Raw genomic sequence first — 27,093 nt, 5'->3', positions numbered from 1 at the left:
TTAAATTAGCTTCTTTCCATAAAGTAGAATATTGACCTCTATTAAGAATATGTCTCACTTAAGAATTTAATTAATTACACTAGAACAACAGATTTATGATGTAATTAAAACTGGAGAAAATACGTGATTGAACATTGTGTACAAAATATTATATTTAATGACAAATTGTACATTAAACAGCTCTACTGCTTTCCCTTATTATATCTAATTCAGTATTAGTCCATGAGGTGTTTATTTTAATCTGAGCAGCAGTTGCATTGGTGTGAACACTTCCTTTAGTTCATGGCCATTCAGTGAACCTGTAGCTGCAAAGAAGGAGCCAAATGAATGGAGGCTGTGAATAAGGAACTAACTTTAGCCTCGTGATAGCAGCTGTGTTGCTCCTCTGTAGCAGCGCACCATTGTCTGCTGTCTGCATTCTAACCCTTGCTGTGGGGAAAACTGCATGCTGTACGCTGGTAGGTATAGGAGATATATTAATTCTCAAATTAAATATTTTACATTTCTAGTTTTTGAGTATTTTATAGTTTTTTGTTTTTTTGCCCAGACTGGGCTGATTTATTTAAAGCTTCTCCCAGTGCTGCTGTTTTGTCTCCTTATTTTTTGTTTGTCTCTTAATTTTTAATTAATTTATTTATTTTTAATTAGGTTTGGGAATTTTGGTTAATCTTCTTTTGTTACATTTTCTTTCATGATTTTGAGTTTTCTCATTGACTAAGTTTTTTTTTTCTTTTACTTTCAGAATTTGTTTTCATTATAATTTGAGATTTTTTTTTTTTAACAATTTTGTGGGATTATTTTGATTTTGATGATAACTGCAGTCAGTCGGCTACATTCTCTTGATTTTCTTGTGTCTGGGTTGCTTTAGTAATTTGGTTGAAATTTGGTTATTTTTCTGTTCAGCGGAGCAGTTACGTGTGTGTGTTTGTGTTTTGTGTGTTTGTACAACGGTGTGGTAAAAAGGGGCTGCGAGAACTCAAGACTTTGAGTGAGATAAGTGCTTTTTCTCTTTTATAGAGAAAAATGCAGAATGTTCTATCTAACGAAAGATTTCTCAGCTGTGCTGATCGTTGCAGTCTATTTTCCTTCGAGCTCCAATAGCAACATCAGGAGTGAAGCACTGTATGAACTGTACCAGCACAATAGCCAACATCACCAAGTGCACTGATGATGTAATAGACCTCAGGACCATCACTGTTTGGGCTAATCAGAAGCCATGGCTGACAGGAGAGGTCTGCAGGAGCTGGGGTCCCCATCCCTATCATGAGCACCTTTTGCAGCGGGGCAATCGAGATCATCCTTCTGCTGGACCCTTCAGCGCATCGTGAGAGCAGCTGAGAAGATCGTTGGCACCTCTTTCACCTCCCTTGAAGACTTGTAATGCTCCCTCCTCAGGAGATCCCTCCCACCCACTACTCAGTTTATTCAGCCTGCGGAGTCTCGGGGCAAGAACCAGCAGACTGAGGGACAGCTTCATCCACTCGGCTGTGAGGATGCTCAACTCCCTCCCTACTTTGCCACCTTACACTTCTGCCCCCAGCGCACACATACTCAGCATTGTGACCAACTCAACAACACTTCCCTCCAATTGGCAATAGTTGTACTTTACTATTTTTGCTATAACTTTGGGTGGGAGAGTAACGCGATTTCAGTCCTATGTATGTCCATATGCAGTATTGACTATAAAACTACTTGACTTGACTTGGAAATAATTGTGTTTTTACATTTCAATATAGTTAAGGTAAAATAAAAGGTGATTGTTGGTCTCTCCCCTCCACCACCAGTTTTATTTTACTGCTTGTCTTTCTCTTGGCTGAATAGGAGCTGTTGGCTAAAGTGATAAACCTTTGGGTGTGGAATACCTTTCACCGTTCTGTAGTGTAGAGCACTTTGGTTTTTGAGATGTGCAGTGCAGTCACCGGTGGTGTGAAGTGTAGGTGACGTCTTTCTTCCCCTGCTTTCTTCTACCGTGGTAAGTCCTCAGCCTAGTTTCTTGCTATGTGTTTTAAATATATTATATTGTGCTAGTTGTCTTGTCACTTGTTGGTGTCAAAAGTGATTCTGGGTGTGCCATTTTAAAAAGACTAACTTTGCAGCAGACTTAGAGAAAGGTTTCTTTAGTGTAGGTGTTTTATTCAGGATTAGTTTGTGGATCATGTTTTAGATAGGGCTCTTCATATAGAGTTAAATCAGTTTGTCCACGGGCAGCTTACTGATACTGCTACTGCTTAAGGTGTGTAGGGAAGCCATTCAATGGAAGAGGGAGGTTGTACCAGGGGGTGCTAGCGGGTGTAGTTTTTCCCTGCCGACGGCTTATGATTCACAGTATGGTGTACAGTGAGGTTCCTGTCTGGCCTCTTCAGGTGTCTCTCACCCATCAGAATTGGGGAAGTAGAAGGAAATATTGAAGCATCAGCAAGAGCAGCTTAAACAGTTAACTTAAACTGTTGCTTCTCTGCAGACCTCCTCTTGGTCTAGTGAGCCCACTCACCAGGGACATGTGTAGGTGTAGTGTAGAAGATTTATTTCTTCTGCCATGGTAAGCCCCTAGCCTAGTTCCTTGCTATGAGTTTTAAATCTATTAAATTGTGCTGGTTTTCTTATTACTTGTTGGTGTCAAAAGTGATTCTGAGTGTAAAACATTTTCAAATAATTGCCAATAAACTTGCTTTTTTAGTTTGGAAACCACATCTCTGGTCTCAAAGTGTTTGGAACCTGTGTGTCTTTCTATGTTTGGCTATAATTCAAAGTCCCAGTTGTATTTGCCAAGGGTAAAATTCCCTTAGGTGGCGTAGTCGTGCTCTGTAACTTTTCTTCACTACTCTCTCTGGCACAGTTGCAAAGTTGCAAGGGTCAGTGTTGACGCATTGGACAGTCTGAGTCTGCTGTGCAACGTGCTGAAGCAGTTTTAATCAGTGATCAGGATGAAGATTGATATCCATACTCATATTCTGCCCAGGGAATGGCCCAATCTGAAAGAGGTAGGGTTAAGGAAAGTAATGAAATGCTTTACACAGTAGGGTATTGTACCGTTTTTGCTGTATTTAATGCACAAGAAAGGTTTAGTTGTATAATCTAACTGTATAATATCTGATCATGCTTTATTTCAAGCAAATCAGCATGGCTATATTCAACAGGCATTAGCTCTTAGTAATCTTAGTCTTCACTGACATTCTTACGCTTTTATTGTTTAATGTATTAATGATTAAAACAGACTAATTGCAGAGTGTAAAATTTACTCCTAAGTTCTCAGCACTAGTCAAACATTAATCTGAACCTTTGCCTCTCTTGTTTGTCTATCTGTGTCAACCGAACAAACCTGGGGTAATGATTCAACTGTAGACGTATAGCTTTCTGTACCATTAACATTACAATAAATTACACAGTCCAGTAAGAATATTATTATTGCATTCTTGTTTCTATTGACACTGTTCATTTTCAGCTCTACAAAAGTTTACAACTAGGCTATTTGTAAAGATTTATAAAGATTTGTTGGAATTGTGTTTTAGGTCTTTAGGCCCTATCTTACACCCTGCACACGGCACATTGTGATGCTCATTGCTATCTTGCAACCCAACAATACACTTCCGCCTGCACCAATTAAATAGTAATGACTATTTATTGTCTAAAATTAGTCTGTATAAACATATATCTGTGTATGTTCAAAGATTTGGCCCAAAAAGTCTCTCTTATTATAAACAATATCTACATTAAGCTACATTTTAATGAATGGTCAATATACATGGGTATTATGTATTGACCAGAAATGTAAAGTTTATCTCTTTTTAAGCAGTGTATGTTTTGTTATATAAAAGTAATCCAGCACACATTAATGACCTGTTTTTGATTCCTGCCCCCTCTAGAGGTATGGATATGATGGATTTGTCCAGCTGCACCACCACTGTAAAGTGAGTACGAATAATATCATATTTCCATATCCATATACTCATCATAGATGCACCCATGGAGTGATCACACTTTTTCTGGGTGAAGATGACCAACTAATGCATGTATGGAGACTTTGTGGTCTATGTTGTGAGGTTTAATTTGGTATGGTGCCAGATTACTTTTGTTCTTCAATACAAGCAACACTGTGAGCTCAACATTACATTAATGATGTTCCCAAACCAGTGACCCAACGTTTTTCAAATGCAGACTAAAATGCACTATTCCAACAGGACAATGCTTGTCCACATACTGCTGTTGTCTCAAGAGCTTGCCTTTAAGACGCAGATGCAAGAAATAGTATGTGAACCCTGGGATTACTTGGATTTCTGCATAAATTGGTCATTAAATGTGTTACAACAATAGACTACAGTCTGCTTGAACTAATACCACAGCTTCAGTTGGTGGACAGATGGTCTTAAGTTTTTCTGCAAAATGTCTTGGTAAACTTTCATTTTTCTGTTGATGACGGCAATCCGTCCAGACCCTAAGGCAGCAAAGCAGCCCCAAACCATGATGCCCCCTCCAACATATTTCACAGTTGGGATGAGGTTTTGATGATGGTTTGCTGTGCCTTTTTTCTCCACACATAGCGTTGTGTGTTCCTTCCAAAAACTCAATTTTGTTTTTATCTATCCACAGTATATTTAGCTGGTGCTCTTTTGCAAACTTCAAACATGCATATTTTTTTTTGTTGGACAGCAGTGACTTCCTCCATGGTGTCCTCCCATGAACTTCATTCTTGTTTAATGTTTTTCTTATAGTTGATTTGTCAACAAAAATGTTAGCATGTGCCAGAGATTTCTGTAAGTCTTTACCTGACACTCTAGGATTCTTCTTCACCTCATTGATCATTCTGCGCTGTGCTCTTGCAGTCATCTTTACAGCAGACTGTGTTTATCTATTGTTGTGACTTAGATGAAGATCAGAACACATTTAATGACCAATTTATGCAGAAATCCCAAATGGTTCACATACTTTTTCTTGCAACTAAAGTTTTAAACACCTTAGTTTTAAACACCTCAGTGTCAGTGCTTGCTGAAAACAGTCACCAACAGCATCCTGTGGGCAGTGTCTTATGAGCACTAGTGAAGGACTAGAGGATGACCAACCAATTTAAAACTTCTGTCTCTAATATCTACAAGGTCTACACCTCTGCATCAACAGGGTGGAGCAGCTGTAGGTAAGAGTGTCTAATAGAGTGAAGGACAGTGATTGAACACAGTGTTTAAAAACTTCAGCAGCAATGCTGTATCTGATCCACTCATACCAGCTCAGCACACACCTCAGACACCATTACCATGCTAATAAGTATCACTGCAGTGCTGGGTGATACAGTGCTGGTGGCAGTATAATCCAAATAATAAATAATTTAGGTTTTCTCTTCTATGGGATCCTGACCATCAAAGATCATGGTCAAATTAGATTAGCAGAGAAACAGATACATGACTACAGTCTGTAATTATATAAATACAGTGTGTATGTTTGTAAAAACAAGGAGGTGTTTATAATGTTATGCTTGATCAGTGTATGCACACACATATGTGTGTGTGTGTGTGTCTGTACAGTGTCTCAGCACAGTCACAGAAGCAGCTCCTCTGTAACATATTGCAATGAAATGGTCTAATGGTCAGCATGCAGAACGTATGGTGGATATGTAGTTGGATGGAGCGTGTGTTGGCTCTCGGATCTGCCCAGCTTCCCGAGAGCACACTGACCCCTATGAAGAATGAGTGGGCAGCACAGGAAAAGCAGGGTCTGACTGAGGCCAGCTAGGCTACTGGTCAGGATATCCAGCCAGATGATGATAGAAGATACAGAAGTTACAGCATTATTAGACCTTTCACCTGTTTCAGGCCGAAATTAGATCTTCTAGCTGATGTTTGAAAACTGGGGTCAAAACTACACAGGTTTTACTATACAATATATCCGTAACCCACATTCATTTAGCTTCTTCTGAAGTGTATTAGTAAGAGTATTAAACAATATTTATCCTCTACTGTCCAGGGAGAACTGTGTTCTCTGAAGTGATTTTAAATGGTATGAGTTGGGTAATTGGTGATGAAGTGGGGTGGTGATCATCCAACATCCAGACTCACTAATGCTCTTATTGCTGAATGCAATCAAATCCTCATAGCAATTCTCTCCAAAATCTACTAGAAAACCTTACCTACAGAGTAGAGACATTTACTTCAACAAAAGCAGGATAAACTACAGTGGTATGAAAAAGTTTGGGCACCCCTGATAATTGTTTTGATTTTCCTTTATAAATCATTGGTTGTTTGGATCAGCAATTTCAGATAAATATATTATATAGCAGATGAACACAGTGATATTTGAGAAATGAAATGAAGTTTATAGAATTAACAGAAAGTGTGCAATAATTCTTTAAACAAAATTAGGTAGGTGCTAAATTTGGGAACCCTTGTCGTTGTATTGATTTGAATACCTTTAGCACTAATTATTGGAACACAAAATTTGTTTGGTAAGCTCATTGACCTTTGACCTACATACACAGGTGAATCTAATTATGAGAAAGCGTTAAGGTGACCAATTGCACTTTTTTCTCCTCTTTGCATCTTCTCTGAAGAGTGGCAACATGGGAGCCTCAAAACAAAACTCTCAAATTACCTGAAAACAAAGATTGTTCAACATCTTGGTTTAGAGGAAGGATACAAAAAGCTATCTCAGAGATTTCAGCTGTCAGTTTCCACTGTGAGGAACATAGTAAGGAAATGAAAGACCACAGGCACAGTTCTAGTTGAGGCCTTGGACTTGGCAGACCAAGAAAAATCTCAGAAAAGCAGAGGAGAAGGATGGTGAGAAAAGTCATAGTGTCATGGCCATAGCGGTGTTTCCATCTTGCTGTGGGTCTTTGTGATCAGTACAGGTACTGGGAATCTTGTTTAAGTTGAGGGTGGCATGGATTTCAATCAAAAAAAACTTTTTCATACCACTGTTTTTTTAGTAGCCTTAATTTCAAAAGAAACAGAAGGAACAGTAAATGAGCAGGTGTCCCAATAGTTTTATCTATATAGTGTAGTTAATTAGCCACGTCAACCTCATAGCTCCAGAGCAAATCTTAGAAAACTAAACATGGCTGATTGACAACATTTTTAGCAATATATAGGGGAAACCTGTCTCACACAATGCTAAGAGGTGCTAATAGCGTTTCCTAGCTAATAATAAGGACATGTGAAGGCTTGTGTGCTGCTGCCACTCAACTGAACGTAATGCATAACTGTCAGAAAGTAACTTTTTGAAAAAAAAAAAAAAAACTCGCATATAAAAGCATGAATTCTGCCATTGGAGCTGATATTAGTGACAGTGAATCATCTCCAGCATGGGGAAGGTGTGCCAGCAGAGCAGAGAAGAAACGCAGGCCAAACGGAGATACAGTGAAGCCAACTCAGCCTGCCTGCAGCTCAGTCCCAAAACTGAGAGCACTTCTTACAAGGGCTTTATGTTAGTGAGCACCAGCAGTGCAGGGTGTGTGTGTGTGTGTGTGTGTGTGTGTGTGCGTGTGAGTAAGAGGGAGAACAGCAGGCCCTACCTGAGTCCTGCTGTGTGAACAGCCGCAGTGCTCACCATAGGGTATACCGTCACAGAACATCACCACACATACCTACACACATAAACTTAAACACACACACACACACACACACACACACTCCCATACACACTGCTCTAGCTATACTTGGTCCAGGAGTCCAGGATAAAGATACATAACTTGATTATACATTTAACCAAATACATGGCAATTCATTAACACCACCACCTTGTTTTTACACTCATTTTATCAGCTCCACTGATCATATAGGAACTATACTCTGTAGTTCTATAATAATTACAGAGTGTAGTTCTGTATCTGTTTCTCTGCACACAATTACTATGACCCCACAGGAGAGACCACCACAGAGCAGATATTATTATTTGAGTGGTGGATCATTTATTCTCAGCACTGAGTCAGTGATTAGCATGATGGTGGTGTATAACGTGTTAGTGTGTGGATCAGAGATACAGCAGTGCTGCTGGAGTTTTTAAGCACCTCATTGTCACAGCTGGACCGAGAACAGACCACCAACCAGAAATATCCAGTCAATAGTGTGCTGTGAGCAGGTCCTATGGGCAGCCTCCTGTGGGTAGAGGTCACTTGGGTGGTGTCTCGTGGGCAGCGCCCCCTGGGGAGCGTCCTATGAGTAAAGATCAGGTGGGCAGCATTCTGTGTGCTACATCCTGTGGGTTGAGGTCCTGTGGACTTGCATCCTGTGGGTATAGGTGCCATGGACGGCGTCTTGTGGGCAAAGGTCTCTTGGGCTGTGGGTATAGATGAGGTGGGCGGCATCCTGTGGGCAGCATCCTGTGGGTAGAGGTCTTGTGGGCGGCCTACCGTGGGTGCTAACACCTCATACACTATCACCATGCCAGTATCACTTTTTTCTGCTTCATCACATCAACTTTAAAAACTCCCAGTTCACTTTGTGCCTACTATGGTCCACCTCTCATGAGGTGCCACCAAAACCAGATCATCAGTGTTATTCATTTTAGCTGGTTTCAGTGGTTTTAATGATATGGTGGATCAATGTAGTAGTTCACAGAGTATTTATTCTGAAATGGCCCTTAACTTCGTTTCTCAGTATTAACATTTTTTTAGGTTAATGTCATCAGCATAATAAAAAGTCCACTGCACTTTCTGTTAAGCTTAGCTGCCCCCTTGTGTTTTTAAGTTGCAAAAGCAGCTTGAGTCTGACTGGAATTCTGTGCTGGTGGTATTTTGCCAGTGCAATTTTTGGCAAGAACACAAATCATATCTAACCTAGGATGGCACAGAGAATTTTAGTGTCAAACACAAATGTTTTCATTCTACAGCAGGAATAAAGGCATTGGCCTTGCACTGTATGTGTATATATATTGCCTTAAATCCCTGAATATATTTACTTTAGGGAGAAGCAAAAATGATGAAGGATGGGAAATTGTTCCGTGTGATTCAGGAGAACTGCTGGGATGCTGAAGCTCGGATACGGGACATGGATAAGCATGGTACAGACTATTTTTTTTATTTATTTTTATTTATTTTTTTACACTTTTCTTAGATATCCTAACTATATGAACATGTTTAGCTTCAATAGGAAGATGTATGTATGTATATGGTACCAGTTTGGATCTTCTCATTACTTTTTTATAGATTTTTCTACATTGTAAATGAATACTGAAGTACACCCAGACTATGAAGGAACACATAAGGAATCATGTAGTAACTTAACTGAGTTAAACAAAAAAACAAAAAAAAACTTGTACCACTTTAAAATAAGACTACCTTTATAAAGGGTTTATGAATGGTTTACAATTAGTTTATTAATGGGTACTAATTAGGTTGCAAATGCCTTAAAATCATTAATAATCAGTTATAACACATATGTAGAAAGGGCAACAATGACCTGTTGTTTGCCAAATAGTGAACCCACAGCCATCTATATTGTTAGCCTTTCTACATATGTCTTATAACTTATTATTAATGATTTTTAAGGCATTTACAGCCTAATTAGTAACCATTAATGAACTAATTGCAAACCATTTATAAACTCTTTATAAAGGTAGTCTTATTTTAAAGTGGTACCAAAAAACTAAACTAAAAAAAACTCTACCAAACCAAAATAAATGTCTATTCTCTGGGTAACTTGTGGTTTCTGAGGCTGGTAACTCTGATAAACTTATCCTGCACAACAAAGATTTTTTTTTGGTCTTCCTTTCCTGGGGTGCTCCTGATGAGAGCCAGTTTCATCATAATGTTTTTGGTGGTCTTTGTGACTGCACTTGAGGATAACTCTTGATAAGTTCAGCACAGCTGTTAACTGCAAGTCATTCCAGGTGACTCATAAAGCTGACTGAGAAAATCCAGCCAAGCTGGCCGAGAAAGCCCAACACACTGAAAAGAGCTGCAAAAGCACAAAACACATCCATCAAAATGACAACACAGGCGCTGCAAATAGAGAAACATGCTGCATATACAGCTACAACACAACAGAAGTGATTCCCCCCGGGGGACCCCAACAGATGCTGTACCCCTAAACTACGTCTTCATTAACGTTCGGTGAAGCAGCACTTTTAATATGCATACAACCGTGGCTATCACAATTACCTACATAACTGTTTTGTTGCCACTAATACATAATACAACAATACATGATAATGGTGTCGTTTACGGGGTACATCATCTTTTAGGGCCCCCCGGGGAAGTTCTGTTATGTTGTTGCTCTATTTGCAGCTTGTTTCTCTATTTGCAGTGCCTGTGTTGTCATTTGATGGATGTGTTTTGTTTGTTTTTGGGATCTTCCAGTTCTTTTCAATTTGCACTGCATTGGGCTTTCTCAGCCACCGTACCAAACCCTGGCTATGCCATTCTGTTGACTTCCTTGGTGTACTGCAGACAATTGGCAGCTGAAACATAGCAAAATATTGCTAAATACATGCTTAACTTAAACCCGCAGATTGAAGATGGCCTCCACCTTTAAACCATCTGTGCAGTGAACACACACACACACACACACACACACCCTGATTACACAGGATTTTTAATTCAATCCAGATTTAGTCAATCAGCCAAGACATGTTTGATATGAAATGTATGCTTCTTTTGTTTAAAATGCTAGGAGATGCTAGGCTAACATTAATAACAAACACTAGACTGTCACCACTCTCAACTAACAAATACTTAAATAAATGTTAATTTATTTGCTACAACATTTATTTAAAAGGAACTTTAGACTTTTTTTTACTATTTTGATGAAGTATTTCCTTAGTAAATATGACTTATAATTTAGAGCTAACACAGAAATTGTTTATTGTTCAATTGTTTGTTTGTTTTTTCAGGTGTAACAGTACAAGCCCTCTCTACAGTACCTGTAATGTTCAGTTATTGGGTAAGCAGGACCTCTAAAGCTCTTGTGTGTGATGGTGTGTATTGAGTGGATGCAGATCAGGAAAAAATTCTATAAAATTCTATAAAAATCTTCTTTAAAAACTCCTGTAAAAATACAGAGATGAAGAGGTGAGCCAGGGCACAGTTCACTTGGACTCGGGCATGGTATGCATGAAGTGTGAGCGCAATAATGTTAGCGATGCGATGTTCCTGTAAACAAACATTGCGGCCTTGTTTAAATTTCAGCACCGCAGTCAGAAAAAGCACTACCTTTTTTAAAGAAACAGCATTTTGTTTTGCTGGTTAAGAACCTGTGACAGTACACAGCAGGATTAGCTAGCCTTGCAATTACTTTTGGGACAATATATTGTTGACAAGCCAAGCTTACATCATCTGTCCTCTGTTTCTAAAAGGCCAAACCTCAGGACACTCTGGATCTGTGTGGGATCCTAAACGATGACCTCGCAGCCACAGTCCGGCGGTACCCTAAGCGCTTCGTTGGGTTGGGAACGCTGCCCATGCAGGCTCCTGAGCTGGCTGTGCAGGAGATGAGACGCTGTGTGAAGGAATTGGGGTTTCCTGGAGTGCAGATTGGATCACACGTCAACACCTGGGACCTTAACGCTCCTGAGCTTTATCCTATCTATGCTGTGAGTGTGAGCTTATGCCAGAAAGTACAGAAAAAGTACATTAAATACATAAAACCTCCTTCGCTTTAGCCTTTTTACGTGTTTTCTATTTAGTATGTAATAAGTGGGGCTGTCAACACTCTAAACCAAACACACCACTGTTTTTTTTTTGTACCTGCATAAAAAAACATTATTTAATCTATGATTAATCTGCACTGAGCATAGCCAAAATGCACCACAATGCATGTTTTTTAAAAGTACTTTTCATTACTTTTCAGCATGCTCAGCGCAATTTCACACTCTCACCAAAAACATAGAAACTGCAGACATGGCAAAAAGTACGTTCATGTGTTTAATAATGTGTTTATACAGAGTAATCCTTGTATTATATAAAATGTACACAGTTACACAGTGTTTGTATAAAATAACACAAAAGGCACAAATTAAATTGATATTGACTCTTACATATTGTATCTGTACTGGCGTCAGGCTGCTGAGGAGCTAAACTGTGCTATATTTGTTCATCCCTGGGACATGAAGACAGACGAACGAATGGCCAAGTACTGGCTGCCGTGGCTAGTCGGTGGGTGTGAGCTGGATTACCCATATGTGTGTAATGAAGTCACAAAGTCAACCCAGTTATTAATAACTGATTTTATGCCAGGTTCACACAACATGATTTTTAGCCCAGTTTTTTAGTCGCAGACAGTTTTTCTCTGATCATCGACAAAAAATGTCTTCACTCTCTCAGTCATGTAGAGTGAACAGCACAACGACTCACAAGTTGTGTAGTGTGAACCTGGCATTAGCAATTACATTTTTTTTCTAATCCATTGTAACACTGAACTCTGTACCACAAAACAGACAGACCACCACCATTACAACAGCACTGCTTAAACTACATTTAAATACTGTGTCTGTTCTACAGGTATGCCCTCAGAAACTACAATAGCAATCTGCTCTATGATATTCGGGGGGATTTTTGAGAGATTTCCTAAACTAAGGGTGTGCTTTGCTCATGGAGGTAAGTAGGACTCGATTTCAAAATAATCATATTTCTCTATGGCACAACCACTAACAAGATGCTGGCTTCCATTTTGGCCATCATTTGGCTACAAAATGTCACATTGGAAGTTATATTAAATGCGTGGTGTCACTTCTGCTTAATTTTGCTTTAGGTGGTGCTTTTCCCTACACTATTGGTCGAATTGAGCATGGCTTTAATGTGAGGCCTGATCTGTGTGCCACAGACAATAAAATCAATCCTCGTAAATACCTCAGATCTTTTTACACCGATTCACTGGTTCACGACCCCCTCGCTCTTCAATTGCTCATTGATGTCATTGGACAGGTATGATATTATATTTTTTGTTTTACTATAAAACATTCACTGCAGGCACGTAACAGTATTAGACGTTATTCTAACGTAAAATGTTTGTCATCTGATGTCATGACCAACATTAAACCTGAAATTAACGCTGGGTTAGTTTGCACTGGCCCTGTTTTTAGGGGATGTTGGGTTCAATCTGTGATGATGCCATTGCTAGCCCTAAGATCATAACAAGACCCTCCATTGTTAGTTAATGTAATGGTAATAGGCAGTCAGTGTTCTCCTCCAAGCATGTTGATGTATGTTAGTGGAAGGACATACTTTCAGCTGTGTAGAATTGTGTGAACTGTACAGTGAAGAAAATAGTTATTTAATCCCTTGCTGATTTTGTAAGTTTGCCCACTGACGAAGACGTGAACAGTATATCATTTTTAAGGGTAGGTTAATTGCAAAGTATCTCAAAAGTAATGCCACCACAGGTCTAGCACCCCTGCTGGCTGGTTGCAGTATGATATGTAACTGTCTCTATTGTCTAATTCATCAGTACATCGGTTTTTCCTGAGCTTATATTGTTATATATTTTTTATTTTCCCATAAAGTTTTTAAACCATATACTGCTATATCGTAAGATGGTGAGGTTACAGTAAGGAATGGAGTGATTGACAAGCAGCCTTGGCTGTAACAGACCATCTGCATTACATGGAGTTGCTAAGTTTTGTAGTTGAGCTGTCAGATAACTAGCTAGTTAATCATGATGTGTGCACTGTAAACTCAATGAAGGCAGTTTAAGACATGCTTGGTCTGGGAAAAGGGGGTGGGTCTACCAATTGTGTAGGTATGTATGGCCCCATATATTCTACAGTCATTGATGCAAACAGAAATAAAGGCAGTGATTGTGAATACTGTATGTGATTTGCTTTCTTTCACTACAGGATAAAGTAATTTTAGGAACAGATTACCCATTTCCACTTGGGGAACTGGAGCCAGGAACACTGATAGAATCAATGAGTGGATTTGACAGCACACTAAAGGTAACATACCTCATCAAACTCACACGGCGGTCCAGTCAAAAAGATCAGCTTAATGCTGCTAGGAAAATCCATGCAAATCTGTTTTTAGCTCAAACACTAACTTGTTCTTGTCATAATTTGGATTAGAACATTACTGCAATAGGGCTATTCACAGTATACCAACTCTACCTCTTCACAACTTTACAACTGATGCTCTCAAACACATTAAAAGACAAGAAATTCAAGTATTTAACTATTGATAAGTTCAGCACAGCTGTTAACTGAAAGCCATTCCAGGTGACTCTACCTCATAAATCTGACTGAGAAAATCCAGCCAAGATGTGCAAATCTGTCCAATCCAAGCAAGAGGTGCTACTTTGAAGAATCAAACATATAAAACATATTCTGGTTTGTTTAACATTTTTTGTTTACAAAAAAATCCATATATTGTATTCATAGTTGGGTTGAGTTTAGTATTAATCTACAATGCAGAACATTTTATAATGACGAAAAAAGACACTGCATTTAAGATATGTCCAAACTTTTGACTGATACTGTATTTTTTTTAGTATTGTTGTTTAATATATATTTTTAGGTAATCTACTATGGCATTTTTTGGTCCCGATATTTAATTTACCAAAGCAAGTGACCTCATGCAGACTGGTTTATATTTATGTGGTGAGTTTTAGAGAAGCAGAGGCACATAGTTACAATCATTTGCACTCAAAAGTTGCATTCATTTAAAATATATTGTTTATTATATTATAATGATCTATATCAAACTTTGATTAAATGTTACTAGTGCATCTAAAAAAACTGAATACCATAGAAAAATTACTTTATTTTAATAATTTAGAATACATTAACATTTATTTATTTTATTGTTGATGATTATGGCTTACAGCCAATGAAAACACAAAATCAGTGTCTGAGAAAATTTGAATATTATATAAGACCAATTGGTACTTTTGGCAGTGTGGGCAGTGTGCCAAGTCCTGCTGGAAAATGAAATCTGCGTCTCCATAAAAGTTGTCAGCAGAGGGAAGCATGAAGTGCTGTAAGATTTCTTAATAAAACAATGCACTGACTTTAGACTTGATATAACACAGTGGACCAATGCCAGCAAATGACGGAAGCCATAATCATCAACAAAAAAGAAGTAAACATTTAAAATAGATCATAATACATCTATAATAGATCATAATACATACATATATATATATATATATATATATATATATATATATATATATATATATATATATATATATATATATATATATATAATGTATGAGTTTCACATTTTGAACAGAATTACTAAAATAATTAGATTTGTATGGAATTATGACTGCTTTAAAAGTTCTTTGTATTTTTCTCCTTCTTTTTTTAGGATAATCTTCTGGCTGGAAATGCTCTTGAATTTTTAGGTCTTCAGAGGGAACAGTTTGAGTAATATCCAAAGTATTCTGCTGCCTTCCTGATGGAGGAATGCTGGATCAGCAAATAAAGACGGCAGAGGAATGTTGCTGCTGATAGAACTGATTAAATGTGATATTTTCTGACAACAAAGACATTTTTCCCCTCAGTTACTTTGTGTGATCTCAGGCAATTATAGACAGAGAACACAAGTATGTGTTCCGTACATCAAAAGATTCATTGATTCCCAATTTTAAAATCCAGATACATTATTTTAGCTTGTTAATTAATCTATGTATTATAGATATTAGTTAGCTATGTTAGTTTGCTCTAAGTTAGCTTTTTCTTAGTGTTTACAGGGACTTACTAAGTGTCTGGACTGAAAATTGTGATCAGCTGGTTAACAATTTAAAAATTAAGCTAGTGTAAATTTCTCTTGAGTTGTTTAGGTTATTATTGCTGATCTCTTGGCGTAAAGCATGGTACCCCTAATGCTTCAGAATTGTAGCATATAATAGTAATTCATACTGATACAGAACAGTGAGGATAAGAGTAATAGAAGTACTAATAATATGAAATAGTGCAGCTATATTTTAGAAGTCAGTAGTCTCTGTACAGCTTGTATAACTGTAAACTTGCTGTGATCTCAAAATAACTCAACACAGCCAGTGGCACCCCGAAGTAAAAATGGCCAAATTTTGGAGTTTTCCAACATTATGACGACCTCACATCTGAAAGTACTGTGTGTATAAACATCATTTATAAATTGTCTCATTAACGTTTTAAAAGTCAAAGCCCTCTCAATTCTACCAACGAATATTTCTGTGAGATTTCTTTGCATGGGCAATACTATGCCTCTATCGCTAGCAATGTAAGCCTGTGAAAAGTGTCCACAGCAGTAGCTGTAGCAGTAGCTGCTTAAGTAAATACGATACAACTTAAATTTAAATTTAAAATAAATGGATCGGATATTGTAACACAAATGCAGTAGAAACAAATTCTTGAAAGTGGATGTGGCAGAATAAGATGGATACAGCTCTGGAAAAATTAAGAGATCACAGTCTAGCCTGGCATTATTATTGAATAATTATATAAAAAAAAAATGTTTATTACAATGTCTAACCTAAACCTAAACAAAAAAACATCAATGTTCATTTTACTCAAACATATACCCATACATAGCAAAATCAGAGAAACTGAAGTGATTCCTATGAACTCTTATTTTTTTTCCAGAGCTGTATTTGTGGCACTCCTGCCTAATAAATAAAAAAGTAGGCTATATCAATCATTAATCTCAAAAACTCACATACATATTCTTAGTATTTCGGGAGATAAGGGGAAGTTTGGTGTCAATTAAATAACACTAAGGGAATATACAGTTAAGGAGCTTTATGCAAAATCATGTAAGGTAACATAAATTTAAAGGGGTATGACTATACCCCTATAGAAAGCCCTTTGACAACACCTGGGGCATTATTTCAGCAACACAGCTATTTTAAGGTATTGTTAAAGGCAATCTTAATAGAATAAAATAACTTAAAATGTTTGATGCAAGTGGGCACTGATGCCTTTTCAAAGATCGAGAGAAAACTACATTTCCCGTGTACGGACTGCTCCGCGCGTGACGTATAATCCGTCGAGCGGTGCGCGCGCGCGGTGACGCCATCACGCTCTGTGCGCCATTTTTTGTTCGGTTGGAGAAGCGCGATGGCGGCAAGCCGGGGATCCTCTACTAGGTGGTTCTTTACCCGCGAGCAGCTGGATAACACGCCCTCGCGGCGCTGCGGAGTGGAGGCGGACAGGGAGCTGTCCTACAGACAACAGGCCGCCAACCTTATCCAGGACATGGGCCAGAGACTCAATGTGTATCCTTCTAGCTAATGCTAATGCTAACGCTCTGTACTATGGCTTACCCAGCTATAGGCGGCTTAGCTAAGCTAGTTACCAGACTAGCCTAGCCTAGAGGGGTGAGTTCGAGCTGTGTAGGTTAGCGCACTTCTTTATTTACTACGTTAACAAGCTAATTTACTGCTCTAGTAACTAACCTAGCCAGTGGTTTAGTATATGTCAGCTAGTTTGTTAAACATCCTAGCTAACCTACCTATTCAAGCTGCCCTAGCTAGCTAGCTAACTAACTAACTAGCTTACGCACTTTTGGACTGGCGGAGCGCTCTTCTGCGCATGCCTGGGAGAGAGGAGTACTCTGTACTCCTGCACTTTGTAGGCCGCTGTTTTTCTCTGTCTCGCTCAAACCCGTATATAACACACTAGTCCTCATTTAGAAACGCTTTACTCGCTTCCAAACGTCGCCATGGATCAGAACCAGCACCGTTTTATCACATAAAGCAGCGCCTAACGCTGCTGCAGTGCCCGGGAACCGGCCGGTCAGCCCGTTAGCCTGGCTAGCAGCAACTAGTGCGAACTGGTTTGTGTAGTGGAATGCAGAGCTGGGCTCCTCTGGTTCTGTAGAAATCAATATTCATTTATAAACCATTTCACAGCTCCTATTTAGCGGTCTGAACACAGTGGCAAGCAGTTTTAGCTTAAAATAACACCAGTCACACCAGTCCTAACTCTATATCTAACTCAGTCATGTAGTTTTTCATAGGAAGAATTCTCATTTCAGAGACCAAAAAGATTTTCGTCAGTAATCCACATGTCTTTCTATCCATTCTGACCAGTCATATTATAGGGCCGATTTACTTGCTGACAATGTATCTTGCGGTACACAATATTATTGTAATTTTAAGACCATTAGAGGCCACTCACATAATAGAATAACAAACCAATTATACCAACAGTTTTACTACAACTTGAGACTAAAATTACTTGCCATACCAGCAGCATAATAAACACAGTATAGTAAGTGTAGTAATGTTTTTTTAATAAGATTGTATTTTGTGTATGTGTTTATGTTTATTTAATTAAACTGAATAATAATTAAGTCATTTGCCAGTTAAAACCTTAACGTTTGCTTTAGCTCTCAGCTCACAATAAACACTGCAATTGTTTACATGCACAGGTTCTATATGTACCACTCTTTCACCAAATTCCACAGAAATGTGAGTATAGTGTCTTAATTTGGTATAATCTTAATGCTTAAAGACTTTATGTACTTTCTCCTCTTACCTCAACTGTCTGTTTCTCTCATGTTTCTCGTACCAGATCATCTCTCCAACCACATTATTCCTGGCTGCAAAAGTTGAGGAGCAACCACGTAAACTTGAACATGTCATTAAAGTGGCACATGCATGTCTAAACCCTCAAGAACCTCCTTTAGATGCAAAGAGTAATGTAAGTGTGGGTAAATCTGGGTATTGTAGTTTTTTCCCCTCTTTCTTCATTACAAATTTCCACTGTTCCTGCTCCTGAACTCTTAACAAATAAAAGCTCAGTGCTTTCCTCAAGCATCTTAGTTCAATGATTCAGGGATCATTCACTTTTTAACCTGTGTTCACACTGGCAGGCAACCAATCCCTTATCTTGTCCAAAGTTGGCTAATGGCACATTGATTTTTCCATAACTCAACACATTACACAATCCTAATTTTAAAAGCATAAAAACTAGCCTGAGATGATATAATACAATAAAAATGCAGGGAATTGCAAGCATTTAATGAAATTGAATCATGATTAATCATACAATATTGTGGTGACTCAATAAAGTATTTTTTTTATTGATTGAAAATAATTATTACAATTAAATTTTTCAATTGAACACTAATCCTTTTATTTACATTTCAACATCCATTGTTAAAAGCTTATGAAAATGTTCTAGGCCACATGGGTTACACATACACGCACTTTTTGATATTGCACTGGTTTTAAGTAAATATAAAATTGGCCTTAAGTAGACAGTTTCCATTAATGTGGTAAGTGGGGCTTTGCAAAAAACAAATAGCTCAATAGGTAGGTTGCTAGATTAGCCAGCATGGTAACTGACTATACTGATACAGACCCACATGGGACAGTGTGAGCTGCCTTGTCACTTACCAGTGTGAACACATGGCCAAAGCATAAAAAAAACACTCGTAGAGAGACTTATGTTCTTTACACTAAGATGCTTTTGGTAAACTGGGCCCAGTTCATGTACTGCTAGCTGTAATGGCAACCCCTAACATTTAAATTGAGGTGCTGTGTGATGAACTGACAAACTATTGTCTCATAATGATAATAATAATAATAATAATAATAATAATAATAATAATAATTGTTTGTGGGGTCTACGTAACCTCCTGTTCACCCAATCAGTCATTATTGGCTCATAGAAGGCATACATCAGCTGCCTGAACTGTCAACCCATAAACAAGTGTGGTTGAAGATATTGTGGGTTTTAGTTTATGAGAAAAGACACATTACAGGCATCATGTAATGATTGTCTATTGAACTTCAGGCATACCTCCAGCAAGCTCAAGAGCTGGTGATACTTGAAACCATAGTGCTGCAAACCTTAGGTAAGTGTGTGACTGTCTAAGGGTATGAACTATGTTGAAAATATCCATTGCACTCAGAAGAATGACAGCTGTGTGAGCTCTGGAATGTGCTAAACCCCACACCCACATAGTAGCTCTTTCACTGGGCATTTAAATGAATCCTCTGTTCTGATAATTATGATGCTGTATGTGGCAATTTGCAATCTTCTGAAACCAGCTGAATATTTTTGATGTTACATGACCTTACATGTATGAGTCTATCTACACCTGGCATTAACCTGCATTTTGTATACTGGCAATTTATATGATTTAGTGCATACAGTGGTGTAAAAATGTTCATTCTTCCCCCTTCAGCTGACCACTCCTGTGTTTTTTGTTTTTGCAGTTTGTGGATAATGACTCGCTGTGTTTTGCCGGAGTCTCAAAACATTAAAAATGGCTTCATAACATTTTCTAGACTGATAAATACTTTCTCATTTGTTTCTGAATTTATTTGGGTATTGGCATTATGTGTAGCTTTTGAGTATCTTTTGGTCTACGTCAGGCAGGTACTATTTAAGTGATTTTTTTCCCGTTGAGAACAGGCGTGACAGTAATCAGGCCTGGGTGTGGATAGAGAAATTGAACTCCGGTGTGATTAACCACAGTTATTTATTAATTAACTAGACGGGGCGAACACTTTGTCAGTATTGTCAGTAGTGATATGTATTGATGTTGCGGGGCTCTAGACTAACTTTTTTTTACAACAGTCCCAGAAACCCAGAATCGTCCAAGAGCTTTCTGTCAGCCTCACTTTTTCTGCTTATCTTTGCTACTTTTGACTCTCCACAATTGACTGACACGATGATCCAATAAACGTAATTATTTTTTAGGGGCTTTACCTAAGCCTATGTTGAAAGGTGGAACTTATTCAAAATCTGCTTATAACCTGATTCACTGCATGAAAATTTCCTGAAAGAGCTTTAATCTGCTCCCCTATGTTGTTATAGTCCCTGGGACTGTGGGGCACTGTAGTCTGAAACCCCAATTTTGAATTATTACAACCATAATCAAAATATATATTGCATAACAATAAAATATCAAATACCAATATTGCCACCACATGCGCATTTTAATGCCAGGGGTATACAGGCTCTCTTTTTTTAAGGCTATCAGCTATATTCCCCTGCTTTTCAGTATCTAAAGCTTCAAGAAGCTTCGGTGGTTTATTGCATTCAATCTTTCTGTTTGACAAATATTAGCCAAGATTGTTGAAATGTTTTGGGGTCATGTATGATGCTGATGTACTTTCTGTTGCAGGATTTGAAATAACTATTGAACATCCTCATACTGATGTTGTGAAATGTTCCCAGCTAGTGCGAGGTAGAGTCTTCATTCATTAAATGTTTGTTGTTTTAAAATCTACACTCCTCCACATTTTTTTTGTGTGTGACAAAGTGTTGATCTTAAAGCTATGGCTAAGCATGAAGTACAGTACAAGAGGTAATTCATGTATTAAGTACAGTATTCGGTATTTATAGCTTTACAGTGATTCTAATGTGTACTCCTTTCTTTCTTTTCTGCTCCACAGCAAGCAAGGATCTGGCACAGACATCCTATTTCATGGCTACCAACAGGTTGTTATCCTGAACCTCATTTGTTGCACTGTGACTGCACACTATAGCTTCCTTTACTGCAGGTTCCCCTTACAGTGTCCAGCACCCTCTTTGCGCCGGTGGCTACTGGGACGCCTCTCCCTCTCCGCACGTCCTCATATATGGGGGCCAGGGGAGGGAGCCCAGGGCGGTACCGGCCCCGGTCGCAGTGCGGTGTATTGTACGAGGGGTCACTGTTGGCACAGAGGGGTCGAATGCACATTGTGAAGTGTAGTGGTCCTCACGTTTGCTCGGTTACAGAAGTGCATTTGTCTAAAAAAGACTCTTTGGTAGCCTGAATTCAAGCTAAAGATTACACAGATGTAAACTTTACATATAAGTCCTCAAGGTAAGTACCTAGAGCTCGTCAATATTTTTTTTATTATTGTTGTTATTTATTTTTTTTTTTTTAAGCTTTTTTTGTATTAATTGAGCATTTGCCTGATAGTTTGCCTGATTTTTGTACGTATATTCCCGCTTTTTTAGTAATTTGGAACTCTATAAATGTGAATTATTTTTGGAAAACCCCTTAAGGACCTATTTTACAAGTCAAAACTACTAATTCTCAATTAAAAGGAGGTTGGACATTGGTATGATTGGGTTTTTATCACTGCACACCTGTTATTAAAGTACATAATGAATGAATGAATGAATAAACAAGTAATGCTAAGGAATGTGCTTTAGAAGTGAAAGGGTCCTCAAAGGGTTTGTTGTAGTGTTTTCCTCTGGTGGATGTGTGCATTATTATTTTCCAGCAGAGGGCAGTGTGCTATTAATTTTTGTTTAAAATGATAGAATTTTCTACTTAAAATTTGAAGGCTAATTTAATTAAAAACAGGGCTTTATCACATCTGAATATTTGTTTTTCGAGAATCACAATGTTTGGATGCGGGACTTTCAAACACTGTAGTTTGTGTATATGTACTTTAGAATTAAGTGTCAAACTGAAGTTTAATTCTTTATTTAGTTTAGTTTTACTGACCTATTTATGTAAATTTAATTTTCTCACAGAATTAGTACCCATCATTTAGGAAAAGAAAAGTCCTTGACAGTTGGTGAAAATGCATATGGTTGTGTAGACTAGATAATGCTCTAGTCCCAGTTCCAAACATTGAACTTATTTTATGGCACATGGTTACCATCCAACATTTACCATCATGTTTTGTAATAATTTTGTCTAGTTTGTGAAGCAGGATGAGTGAGAGGGAGGTTAATAATTTAGATTTAGCACAGTGGCAGTGTGTGTCAACAGTTTGAATAATCACCCAATTTTTTTTTGCCATGTTTATGTGCGTTTAATGCAAAGTATTAAAATCGGGCACCAATTTTTTATATTTATATATACATATACTTTTTCTTACTCTGTAGTACAGGGATATTTTGGTTATTGCTTTTTTGATATTGAATTTCGATACCCAGCCCTACCACTGAGTTAACTGACCTACCTATATGGACTTTGCTTAACTTAATGCTAGCTAGTTTAATCAATCAGTGCACTTGGGTGCCCCATTGTATTAAAGCTTTGCTGAGAGTACAAAAAGCCACAGTAGATCACACCCCGATATTCCTATAGGCAACACTGATGTGTAAAATTATTGTTTCTGTAAAACATCGAGCCGGGAAAAAGATAAATCTGTTAATATAAATCATTTGCTGTTGGTGAATAATGGATGGTAACCTAATGATGTCTGTACTGTCCAGTCTCTTAACTTGTAAACCTTTTTGTCCCTTTCAGGGCAGCAGCTGCATGATATGTTTACCCTTGATTTTATGTGGCAAGCTCATCATTTTACTTGTAAATAACAAAAATGAGTAGACTGGTTGTCACACTGTGATTTGTGTGTAATGTCAGATCATTGATCATCTCAGATGAAGTTTTAACTTTGTTTCTGGTTCCTCAGTTCAGTTTACTTAGAAGTGATTCTGGCCATGCAGTAATAGTTTGGTCAGAGTGGTCAAGTAGGGACCTGCTGTAGTGCTATGCATGGAAGCCATAGACTGACTTCTCCCAGCAGCATTTTTGAGTAAATTTGTACTGCTCTTGGCCTTGCAGGTTTGTGAATGTGTTGGCACACGTGTTACATGGTGGCTAATGAATGCTTGCCCTCTTTTTGTTGTTCTTTTCTCCTCCATGCAGCCTTCACCTCACCACCTTCTGTCTGCAGTACAAGCCCACAGTCATAGCCTGTGTCTGCATCCACCTGGTCTGCAAGTGGTCTAAACGGGAGATCCCTCTATCCACTGATGGCAAATCCTGGTGGGAATACGTAGACAACTCAGTCACGATTGAGTTACTCGATGGTAAGTCATGTGTTCTCTGTTCAGTTTTAAAAAGCAAAACTAGTAAAATTATTAGTCTGCAGATACAGAGAGGCAAGTGTGCGTGTTGAAAAATGATGAGAAATATTGTGCTGTTTTATGCTTGTGAGATGTCTGGGCACAATCTCTTTCATTTACTTAAGAAAAAATATGGCAAATTCCATTTTTTTGTTAATATTGCTAAGAATATCATATAAATCATCAAAATATAGCAATGTCTTTTTATCCCAATATTGTGCTGTCATGAAGAACTGTGCAAGAGGAGGCAGAAGCATGGCAAGCATTCCGGTATACACAGTAATTGCTAATTGCTAACCGTTAGCTGTTACCTGCTGGTTGTTAACTTTTAAAGTGGCTAATGTTAATTTGGTTATTAACAAACGTTTACTGGGGTGAAACCTGTTTTTTAAAACAAGTAACACTCTAAAATTTGCATAGTGGTATGACTCTGAAGAGAGCGTGGGAAAGGAGGTTAAGCTAATAGAGGCAGCTAGTGTTGCCTTTTAAATCAGGACTTATTTGTTGTTTCAATGGAAACTTTCCTTGTGCTGGTGTCCTTTACACATTAAAACGTGTTTAAGATTTGTAACATTTGCTCTTGCAGAACTGACGACTGAATTTCTGCAGATTTTGGAGAAGACTCCCAGTAGGCTGAAAAAGATTAGGCACTGGAGGGTAATGCTTAAAGTTACCAAAGTTCGAGTCATTAATTTGTGCTGTCATTATTTTTATGGTGGTTGTTGATGGGCATTTAAAATATATTGTCATTCTTGTTGTTCTCAGGCAACACAAGCTGCCAAGAAACTCAAAACGGACGGCCAGTCATCGGAGACCGGCTCATTTACGGGCTCCCAAGACCAGTCAATCTTGGATGCCGCTCCTGGGGTGTCTGCCAGCGCAGCCTTCCCCAAAGCCTCCACGTCGTTCTCAGTTCCTCTGCCTGGCAACCAAGGCAGTGCCTTTTCTTTGGAGTCTGTCGCCAACATGCAGGGCACCTCCTACACCTTCACTGCCCCGTCTGACTGGCCTCAGGACCAGGGACGCTCAGACTCGTACTCTCTCAAACAGCTTCCCCTCCACTCCTCGCTCGTGTCTCACCCGCACCGGCCTGAGAAGAGTGCAGAGTTCAACCCTGTCAAACACGAGCACAAGGCCAACAGCGGCGGGAAGCATCAGGCTCCTGTTTTCCCTCCTTCTGCACCTCAGACGCAGAAAATGTCTCTGGAGAAGTACAAGGAGAAACATGCTGCTGAGCTGGCAGCTCAGAAACAGCTGCATCAGCAGCAGCAACAACACCAGGTCACAGAGGTAGAGGGCAGGGATGCATATGCAAGCTCTGGCCAGAGTGAGCACCGCAAGCACCCTCAACCCAACGCTCAGGGGTCTGGCGGCAGCAGCACGTCCGCTACCAACTCCCCGCTTAAGATGAAGCTACCCCTGCCAGCCCTGGACAAGTCCCAGACAGATAAACGCGAGAAGGGAAGCTCGTTAAAACTCCGCATTCCTGTCCCCGCCTCTGTCCCCTCGTCTGAGAAAGGGGCAGCGAGCAAGGATGAACTGAAGATGAAGATCAAAGTTTCCTCCGAGCGCCACAGCTCCTCAGACGAGAGCGGTGGCAAGAGCAAACATTCCAGTCCAGTGGTGAGCAAGGAGAAGCACCGGGACCACTCTGCCCACCGGCACCACAAGCACGGGCACACTCCTGGCGGCGACGGCCGGAGCCCTGCGGCGGTCCTCGGAAGCGACGCGGCAAGCTCTGGCTCTTCGCGCAAGAGGGTGCACGCCGACCCCAGCCATAACCACCACGCCACCTCCAAAAAAAGCAAAAGCTCCAAGAGCAGCGCAGGTAGTTCCTCTCATTGTTCCTCTGTTCAGCAGTGTGTGTCGTCTCGCAGCTCTGTTCTTAACCCACCCTTCCCCCCTCCTCCTCCTCCCCCTCCTGTCGCACACCAGGTGGGCTTCGGACATCTCAACACCCTAGTGAAACAGGACAAGAAGCCAGTGGAGAGCCACGGCCTTGAGGGTGCGGCTCAGACCCCTAGCACTAATGGCGTTCACGCGGACTATATCGACTCTTTCGATATGCTTGATTCGCTGTTAAGTGCTCAAGGGATGAACTTGTGATCTTGTAGAGAAGGAGAATTTTGAATAAATGCAAAAAAGACAGTATTGGGTATCATCCTTAAAAGGAGGAAAGAATATGAATATATGAATAAGTATGGGAATGAGGGCGCAAGAGTGAGATAAGAGAGATGGGGAATTAATAAAATGCTTCCTGATCTTCAGAGTTCTTGGCAGTTCAGTTCAGTCCTGCCTGTTCCTGTATAAGTAACTGCTGCTGTGTCCTTCACATTTTCAAAGTGTGTGTGTGAGCGAGAGTGCGTGCGCCAGTGTGTGAGTGAAGAGATGGGGCCATCCTCTTGAAAATAAATGTTTTCTTTATTTCTCCACAAGATAAAAAGTATTACTAATGCTGTAAGGCATGAAAGGTGCATTTTTTTTCTTCCCTCTTCTCCCCTTTATAATAATTTAAGTGCTGTTTCTGTAAGACACTGAAGAAATGCTACATCCTACCTCCCTATCCCAACACCAAACGTGACCCGATTTGATTGGATGTGTTTGTTTTGTTTGGATTAGGGGTTAGAAGTAGATTATTTTTTTTTGGTTGTTTAGTTTTGTTGCGTAGTTTTGAACATGCTACATTTTTTTTTATTTTCTCTGTTCAGAAATAATTTTTGTTGTGTATGTAGGATGTGCATGTTTCAACTGTCAAAGGGATGAAGTAGAATGCTGTTTACAGAAAGTGGAGATAAATGTACATACATTTTTGTATGTTAAAAGCTATACCATAAATACTCAGGTTTGGAGCTGCTTGTATTATTCCATATATATATATAAATATTAAAGGAGGCGTGTGGGCGAATGGCATTAGTGAATCGCTATGCTGACTGCAGCATTACAGTGACGTTTGTTTGAGAGCCTGTATTCTGTATGGCTGCCAGGAGGGGGCACAATTCCACACTACCCTGGTTGATCTAGACCCAGCCAACCAATCACTTGGCATGTTGTCAGAGGCTGTGTGATTTGTACTTATTTTATTTTTTATTTTTTGTTGGAACTCCAAGATGACCTTAAGCTGGACGCCAAAGGCTGTGCCTAAAAAATATATATATATATAGTACTATGACGTTTACATAACCATTGCTGTGAAGTGCATTTAAAAATTCCCTGGCTTGTTTCTGTAGCCTACATGTATCAAGTGATGTTAGATCATTAATGTTAATAAGAAAGGCGAATAGAATTGTTCTCAGTGGGTGTCCTGCCCTGTCATGTTCACCGGTCAGTTTCTTCCACCCTTTATTAATTTTGTACATTACCCTCCCAGCAAATGCAAATTCAGCGATAACTGAAGCCAACAGTCTGAAGGGTACAATGCAGATCTAGACCCCTAGTTTCTTT

The 27,093-nt window shown here is 39.1% G+C and overlaps 2 protein-coding genes across 4 annotated transcripts; both read left to right on the top strand.

Annotated features, from left to right (window-relative positions):
• Nucleotides 1-371: 371 nt before the first annotated feature.
• acmsd (aminocarboxymuconate semialdehyde decarboxylase) lies at nucleotides 372-15,402 on the top strand. Its single transcript, XM_007232418.4, has 12 exons — nucleotides 372-458; nucleotides 1,822-1,972; nucleotides 2,837-2,981; nucleotides 3,864-3,908; nucleotides 8,889-8,985; nucleotides 10,816-10,865; nucleotides 11,278-11,514; nucleotides 11,983-12,076; nucleotides 12,422-12,517; nucleotides 12,672-12,844; nucleotides 13,756-13,854; nucleotides 15,224-15,402. The coding sequence occupies exons 3-12, from the start codon at nucleotides 2,925-2,927 to the stop codon at nucleotides 15,284-15,286; spliced, it is 1,011 nt and encodes a 336-aa protein (XP_007232480.3). The 5' UTR covers nucleotides 372-458; nucleotides 1,822-1,972; nucleotides 2,837-2,924; the 3' UTR covers nucleotides 15,287-15,402.
• Nucleotides 15,403-16,890: 1,488 nt separating this feature from the next.
• ccnt2a (cyclin T2a) lies at nucleotides 16,891-26,557 on the top strand. Of its 3 annotated transcripts, XM_007232416.4 has the most exons (10): nucleotides 16,897-17,114; nucleotides 18,230-18,311; nucleotides 18,415-18,543; nucleotides 19,642-19,702; nucleotides 20,981-21,043; nucleotides 21,252-21,297; nucleotides 23,453-23,616; nucleotides 24,239-24,309; nucleotides 24,418-25,480; nucleotides 25,588-26,557. In XM_007232416.4, the coding sequence occupies exons 1-10, from the start codon at nucleotides 16,957-16,959 to the stop codon at nucleotides 25,653-25,655; spliced, it is 1,905 nt and encodes a 634-aa protein (XP_007232478.2). In that variant the 5' UTR covers nucleotides 16,897-16,956; the 3' UTR covers nucleotides 25,656-26,557. The 3 variants fall into 3 exon arrangements, 2 of the variants coding, with proteins under 2 accessions (XP_007232478.2, XP_007232477.2); XM_007232415.4 differs by having other exon boundaries at nucleotides 24,418-26,557; XR_453012.4 differs by lacking the exons at nucleotides 24,239-24,309; nucleotides 24,418-25,480; nucleotides 25,588-26,557 and having other exon boundaries at nucleotides 16,891-17,114; nucleotides 21,252-21,664; nucleotides 23,453-23,578.
• The last annotated feature ends 536 nt before the right edge of the window (nucleotides 26,558-27,093 follow it).

This window comes from Astyanax mexicanus, chromosome 11 (genome assembly GCF_023375975.1).
Source record: "Astyanax mexicanus isolate ESR-SI-001 chromosome 11, AstMex3_surface, whole genome shotgun sequence".
Lineage (NCBI taxonomy): Eukaryota > Metazoa > Chordata > Actinopteri > Characiformes > Acestrorhamphidae > Astyanax > Astyanax mexicanus.
Note: the sequence above shows the minus strand (reverse complement) of the source record. Positions and strands in the feature narration are given on the sequence as shown.

What these genes read in the sequence shown, in the direction of transcription:
- acmsd (XM_007232418.4), top strand. Translation starts at nt 2,925, where the DNA reads ATGAAGATTGATATCCATACTCATATTCTGCCCAGGGAATGGCCCAAT. An exon ending in CTGTAATGTTCAGTTATTGG is followed by an intron (nt 10,866 to 11,277) that starts GTAAGCAGGACC and finishes TGTTTCTAAAAG; the next exon opens with GCCAAACCTCAGGACACTCT. An exon ending in CTGGCTGCCGTGGCTAGTCG is followed by an intron (nt 12,077 to 12,421) that starts GTGGGTGTGAGC and finishes TCTGTTCTACAG; the next exon opens with GTATGCCCTCAGAAACTACA.
- ccnt2a (XM_007232415.4), top strand. Translation starts at nt 16,957, where the DNA reads ATGGCGGCAAGCCGGGGATCCTCTACTAGGTGGTTCTTTACCCGCGAG. An exon ending in ATGGGCCAGAGACTCAATGT is followed by an intron (nt 17,115 to 18,229) that starts GTATCCTTCTAG and finishes CGTTTGCTTTAG; the next exon opens with CTCTCAGCTCACAATAAACA. An exon ending in CTTTAGATGCAAAGAGTAAT is followed by an intron (nt 18,544 to 19,641) that starts GTAAGTGTGGGT and finishes ATTGAACTTCAG; the next exon opens with GCATACCTCCAGCAAGCTCA.